Below are 6789 nucleotides of genomic sequence, written 5' to 3'. Positions count from 1 at the left end.
AAAAAAAACAAAAAGCTAGAGTACAAAATGTTTTATTTAGAGGGAGACAAACTGTTTTTGTTAAAAATATAAATAAGAAGATAAACATCTTAGACAAAAATCAAAATGACACATTTTAGAGACTTAAACATAGCAACTGCTGCAGAAAGAGGTTATAAGAATGCATTTCTTTTCTAAAAACAAGTAAGAAAAATCAGATTTGACAATTTACCTACATTTATAAAGGTTTTAAAGTCAAAATAAAAAGGGCAGGTTATTTTGATTGATTGTAAATACAACAGAAGACCTCTAGATGGCACCTTTTAACTAAAAGGTACACCGTTTTATCACTCAGGGTAAATTAAAAAGCATTAATGTTAAGTAATCCTTGTATGCCCAGATTTTTGTCTTATAAAAAGTAATTTACTTCCAGTTTTTTTTTTTACCTTTTATGATCGTCATCAAAGTCTCTGAAAAATAAAGATTTCAGCGTTTTTTGTTTTTTTTTCCAACAAACTACAGATTCATTGATGTATTTCCTAACGTTGAAACGCTGGAACCCCCTTTTTTTCTTCTTCTCTTTCTCTTCTTCTTCTCCTCAGGCACCTGAGACTCCTGAGTCTGAGCCGGTTCTGCATCGGCTGCACTTTCTGAGCTTTCTGTTAACTTCCTCTTCTTTTTCATGACTACAGACGGTGAACATTGACACGTTTCTTGTGGTTCCTCAGAATCTCTGTTCACGCTCGGCTGAACGGCTGACCGTTTCTTCTTCTTCTTCCTTCCGGCGCTGTGTCCCTCCAAACTTGCAGGGATTTCTGCTGATTGGGCCGTTACATCACTTGTCCTGCCTGCAGGCTGTTCCGCGCTGTCGTCTGGACCGACTTGTTCTTGCTGATCTGCGTGAAGGAAGCAGGAAGCCCTCTTCTCCTCCCTTTTTCCTGCAGACTCACATTGTGCATTGGTGTCATCGCTCAGCTTTTCTCTCTTTTTCCTCTTCTTTGTCACCACTTGATCTGTTATCGTCTGTGTTTCAGGACTACATGAGTCATGTCTAGTCTCCTTTTTAGCTGACAATCCCACACTTTCTCCAGAGGATAAATCTTTAGAAAAGTCCAGATCTTTACAGGAGTCCTCAACCGGAGTGTCATTAAAAGTTGACTGCCTCTTTTTCTTTTTGTGCTTTTTCCTTTTTCCACTGGATTCCAGAGGAGATTGGATGTCTTCTCTTAGCAGATCCTGTGAGGGGCCTGCTGTCGTTTGATCTGAAGCCCCGTCCAGAGTCTGTTTCTCTGGTTCCTCGTTATCCGTTTGAGGTTCTGCAGAACTTTGGAGCTGCTCTATTTGTTCATCAATACGTTTTTGTTTCTTTTTCTTTTTTTTACTTCTCTCCACATTCACTTCAGGCCCAATTTTATGGTCTGCACATTTGACTTTTTGTCTGTTCTCCTTTAAATCTGCAGAGTCTGACTTGCCATGAGATAAACAACCCTGTTCCTCTTCAGTTGCAACTTTCACAAACTCTGCAGCTTTCTGACCTTCTGCTTCGTCTAAGCTCAGGTCATTTAATTCTTCAACTCCTTTAAATTTGCTTCTTAGTTTCCTCTTTTTCTTTTTGGTTCTCTCACACAGCGTATGATCAGCGGTGTCCTGCTGATCAGGGCCTTCAGGTTCACACTCTGCATCTGGAGACTGACCCTCTGTGAATGCCTCTGTGTTTTCTCCTGTGCGTTTGTCAGAATCTGTCTCACATGCTGCAGCATCACTGTCATCACAGAACTGATTTGTGTTTCTGTTTTGAACAAAACTGAGTTTTTTCTTTGCTCTCTTAAGAGATCTATGTGCTGTTTCTGCCTGGATGCTGGACACATCTACGGCTTCTCTGCCTCCATGAGAAGATTCTCCTTCATCGCAGCTCTTTGCACACGAGGACAGCAGCCTCCTTACTGACGCTTCTTCCATCCTCTGTCTTTGGGACTCGGATCCAGAGTTTTGGATTCCCTCTGTGTGTTGTTTGTCCTCACTGCACGTCTCCGTCGCTTTGCACCAAGGTTGGAAGCTTTTTGCTTTCAATGACACCACGAAACGTTTCCGTGCCTGTAGAGGAAAATGTGGTTTAGTCACGTTCACTCTACCACCCCGCTGATAAATGAAAGAGCAAGTCTGCTCACCACCACTCGGATGTCCTCGGCTTCTGTCCTTTCTTCTTCTGGCCTGGAACACAGGAAAGGTGAAAAAAGTCAATACTTTTGTCACAGTTCCCTCTACTCTGGAAGGTTCCTTCACAAAGTCAGAGATAGGTTATTAATAAAAATACAGCACGGATCATTCTGGATTCATTTTCTTTACCTGACCATCTTTTGAAATTAAATTGGTCAGAAGCACAAAAATTCACACGTCTATGAACAAAATCAAAGACTTTTATTACAGATAGAGATGAAAGCTCAAAGCTTCCTTAAAATACATCTCAGTATATATTAAAAAAATATGTGACAAAAATTGTGTTTCTAACATGTTCTTGTGGCATTTATTTTGATGATGGAGGACACGTATAAAGAAAATTAGGCTAAAAAATGTCATTTCTGAGTATTTCTTTAATCGACTTAATGTGAATCAGGAGCAGATCTAAAAAAATGCAGTTGGGAAAAAGATCTGATGTAAAAGCTACTATGGCAGGCCACCAGCTCCCTGCTCTGCTTCATTCTGATGCATCCACTTGTAGACGCCTAGATCTGTGTACGTCTTTGTTTTCCTCATCTGATCTGAAATCTTTATCAAAACTGTACGGCTGCATGTGGTACGGCTGGATAGCTCGGGTGACGTCAAAGGGGGTGGGGTTGGCCAATAGTCCCACCCACAACTCAGGGGTAATATTCTAATCAACTCCAACCACTCTGCAGAAATTATGTCCTAGAAATTAACAGTTTTTTGATGTTGGCTAAATACAGTATAATCATAAATAAAAGACAGCTGGAAGCGCTTTGATAATAGATCAAAAGGTGATCGGAGTTGGTCTTTGAAAAGTAAATAACGTCTTAAACTTAAACCCCTTTTTTAAACATCTCATAGTGGTAATAAATGAAGTGTCTTTATCTTACTTTATACCAAATATTTTAGAATAATGGGATTTAACTTACTCTGATATTGGAGAAATGTATTCTTCTTTTCCATCAATGGTGGGTAAAGATGCCATCTGCTTCCTTTTTTGATGACACTTCTGCTGCTCTTGAACACATTTAAAGAATCCTCCCATTGCAAAATGCTGTAAAGTATGAGATGAAGCCAAAATTTTAGAGGAAGAGACCAACAAACAAACAAACAGACTAGAAACCTTTACAGTTTCTTACGTGGAGCTTTTTGTTCCGATGAGAAGATATAAAGTTGTTCTGCGAGCTCCTCCGCTCTTGGAGGAAAGGAAAGCTAAACTTTGGTAGTCTGTAAACTGCTTTCTTCTTTTTGTCTGATCTGGATTCTCCATCAGAGGAAGAGGATGAAGTATCATCTTCATCTTCTATCATCAGATCTCCACTGTGATTGAAGTGTGTGTAGCGGATGGATCTCCGCCTCTTTGGTCGCACAGGCTCAGGTACAGGTTTTTGAGTGAGGAACAGGCTGTCTCCTGAATCACTGCTCAGACAACAAAAGTGTGTTAATGTACCTGCTCAGTCAGGAGAGGAGAAGCTGCTTCATCTCGTTTTTATGAACAGTTACCTGTTAGCTTCATTTGGGGCATCACTTCGTCCATTCCGTTTCCCTGAAGACTCCAGATATTTCGAAATTTCTTTGACATAAGCAGGAGGAGATGAGACGAGCACCACATGGCAGGATTGTCCAGAAAGAACACCGGCGAGAACATCGGACTCCGTTTGTGGTAAACCGTTTCCTGCTTTTGACATCGTAGTAGCCTAATTTAAGACTTATAACAAAAAGAAACTAACACATTATTACTCAAAATTTCACCTTTAAATGCGTATCTACATTTATTTTGACAATACACAACACATACGATTTACGAGTAAGCCATCAACCAGGAAGTGTTTACACATCCCATCCTGCCTCTTCCTGTTCTCCGACCAATGACCGTCAAGGAGATGTGTCATGTGACCAAACACCAAAGAGGGGGGAAATTGGGGGAAAGCTATGAGAGAGCACCCCCTGTTTACTTCCTGTTTTAACGGAAACAAAATAAAAACATTAACAATCGGTTTCCCGAAATATTTAGTTCAAAAAAATAAAACGTGAATGATTTTTTTAACAACTCATATCTTGCACAGTCGAAAAATATTTACAGTCCTCGCGGGCACCCATTTTATATATAATCTATTTCTCTTAAAACTTGTAAAATAAAGTAAAAACGTATTGAGAAGTCTAACTTTATAAGCTAAAAAAAGACCTAATTCACCATCATAAAAAAATCACAAGAATAGTAATATGATTGACAGGGAAACAACTGGGAGGGAACAAAATGGTCTTGTAATCACTCTTTGGTTGGACTTTTACCTCGGCTTTTCCTGCACAACGAACAGCACTTTCGTCACACCAGCAGGCGTCATGGCAGATATGTCCCAAACTGAGAAGGTTCAGCTTCATGCCCCGGATTTAGAGGAGCTACGGGGCGGTAAGGACTAACACCTTGATATGAATATGCAGCTCTAAAAAAAAACGAACGCACATTAATGTGTTCCGGGCGGTAACAGTATTGCAGGCAGGACTGGAGAGCAACTTTGCAGAGGTCCGGGTGAGTGTTGCGGAGTGTCCAGATCTGAGCAAGGAGCCCTTCCAGTTTCCTGTGAAAGGTAACTGTCTGTGTGATTATGATTTTAAAGTAGTGAGCATTAACTAAGCTGCACAATACCTATACGAACTATGCTTAGCAAATAAGAACAAAGCTTTAATGAATGATGCAAATCTGCAGCTTTATTAAAATAATCTTCACAATCTATTTAATAAATCGTATTTTTTAAGCAAAACTATATTCATAAAACAACATTTTGCAATAACTCCAACATTCTTTATGTTATTTTCCCAAATCAGACATTATTTACAATCTGTTTAATCCAGTAAAATTTAAAAAACAGTTAAAATCTTTTAAAGTTTAACATAATTTTAGTTTCCTTTTTGATGTTTTTTTTCTACCCCTCTGGCATTTATTTTGAACAATTAATGTACAGATTATTGTTCTAGGTTTCTAACTGTCATTAATTTCTTTTAAATAAAGATTTACGTAAAAAAAAGTCTGCAGCTTTATTGAACTGGATGAATTCTGCATTTGCTTTTGTGCTGCAGGTCTTTGTGGAAGTCCTCGCATCACTGATGTGGGAGGTGTGCCATACCTGGTTCCTCTGGTTCAAAAGGACAAGGTAGTTTTATATTTTTTAAGCATCCTATCTGTGGTTATTGTGCAGTGACCTGCATTCTTCTTTCCCCTTTTTAAGGAATACGACATGAACACGATTTCAAAGAAGGTGGAGCTGCCTGGAGCTTTCCTCCTTGGAGCGGGAGCTGCTCCCTGTAGAATTATTGGAATGAACGCAGAGGTGATTTACCGCCATTACTGCAGTGTTTGGAAACTCTGAAGTATCTGCTTACATGAATGAGATAAAAACCTGGTTGTCAATTAGAGGTGTTGGACATTCTACTTTCGTGAAATGTCTATTCTGATCGGCAGCTGATGCCTTTGGTTCTGACTGAGGCTGAGGGCAGGCCTGCAGTGAACAGCAGCTACTTTTCCTCCATCAACCCAGCTGATGGCCAGTGTCTCCTGGAGAAGTACAGCCAGAAATTCTCCGACTGTAACTTTGGACTGCTGGGAAATCTCTATGCTTGTGAAGGGAAGCCTGGAAAGGTAATACATTCTTAGATTGAGCTGGATTTCAAATGAATGAAGCCATTTTGAGCATGTACATTAAAGTCATTCCTGCTTGCATGTGAACTTTAGTCACGCGTCTGCTCAAAATGAAAAAACATTGACCAGGGGTCATGGGTTCGATCAGCTGAGTTTTTCTGTTGACCAGGTCATAGAGGTTCAGGCAAAGAAAAGAACTGGGAGCCACAGTCTGGTGACAGCCCTGAGGAAGACTCTTGAAGCACACTATCCTGATAAAAGCCTCGCTCTGGGAGGCACCTTCATCATCAAGAAAGGGAAGGCCAAAATCCACATCATGGTACGTCTAGACGCGCTGCATTGCTAATAGACACAGACCTGCTTGCTTTGACTTGTTTTCTTTTTGGATTCAAACAGCCGAGAGAGTTCTCGGCCTGCCCCCTCAACACCAATGATGACGTCAACAAGTGGCTAAAGCACTTCGAGGTCAACGCCCCGCTCATCTGCCAGTCGGTGCTCGTGTCCAGAGACCCTGTAAGTGAAGCAGCTGCTCCAGTGTGTTGTGTTGTTGTAAGTTGGCTGTTTTGTTGACATGGTTTTTTTGTGTGAGCAGGGCTTGGATCTGCGCGTGGAGCACACCCACTGCTTCAGCCACCACGGAGAAGGAGGCCACTACTATATAGACACAACTCCTGACAGTGTGGAGTATTTGGGTTACTTCCTGCCTGCTGAGTTTGTGTATCGCATTGACAGACCCACACAGACGCACACAGTTGGGCGAGACTGAATAAAACCTAAAGTCATGTTACTTTTTAACCTTCTGTGGTAAATAACAATAGGATTCATTAAAGTCACTTCAATCCAGGGTTTCTGTCTCTCAAGGTTCTTGTAACTCTAGAGGAATTAATTAAAAAGAATCTTTAAAAAGGGGTTAAAGTACAGTTTTTAATGTCTGAGATTAAAGTCCCACTCTGTGTTTTTAGCATGTT

At 40.5% G+C, this 6789-nt stretch overlaps 2 protein-coding genes across 4 annotated transcripts; one reads left to right on the top strand and one right to left on the bottom strand.

The window, feature by feature from the left end:
* Positions 1–16: 16 nt before the first annotated feature.
* Positions 17–4608, bottom strand: LOC144983579 (uncharacterized). 3 transcript variants are annotated; one of them, XM_078930336.1, is made up of 6 exons: positions 4477–4608; positions 3688–3892; positions 3324–3603; positions 3114–3238; positions 2148–2190; positions 17–2073 (listed from the first exon to the last, which is right to left on the bottom strand). In XM_078930336.1, exons 2-6 carry the CDS (start codon positions 3870–3872, stop codon positions 496–498), a joined length of 2211 nt encoding a protein of 736 aa, XP_078786462.1. In that variant the 5' UTR covers positions 3873–3892; positions 4477–4608; the 3' UTR covers positions 17–495. The 3 variants fall into 3 exon arrangements, with proteins under 3 accessions (XP_078786462.1, XP_078786461.1, XP_078786460.1); XM_078930335.1 differs by lacking the exon at positions 4477–4608 and adding an exon at positions 3983–4123; XM_078930334.1 differs by lacking the exon at positions 4477–4608 and having other exon boundaries at positions 3688–4035.
* Positions 4461–6667, top strand: bkgd (beta-keto-L-gulonate decarboxylase). The gene is made up of 8 exons (XM_011483718.3): positions 4461–4594; positions 4674–4772; positions 5263–5336; positions 5412–5513; positions 5645–5821; positions 5991–6140; positions 6218–6334; positions 6414–6667. The coding sequence occupies exons 1-8, from the start codon at positions 4528–4530 to the stop codon at positions 6585–6587; spliced, it is 960 nt and encodes a 319-aa protein (XP_011482020.3). The 5' UTR covers positions 4461–4527; the 3' UTR covers positions 6588–6667.
* The last annotated feature ends 122 nt before the right edge of the window (positions 6668–6789 follow it).

Source organism: Oryzias latipes, chromosome 14 (assembly GCF_053564925.1).
Source record: "Oryzias latipes strain Hd-rR chromosome 14, Olatipes_Hd-rR_3.1".
In the NCBI taxonomy this organism is placed as follows: Eukaryota; Metazoa; Chordata; class Actinopteri; order Beloniformes; family Adrianichthyidae; genus Oryzias; species Oryzias latipes.
This window is presented reverse-complemented; position numbering and strand designations above follow the sequence as displayed.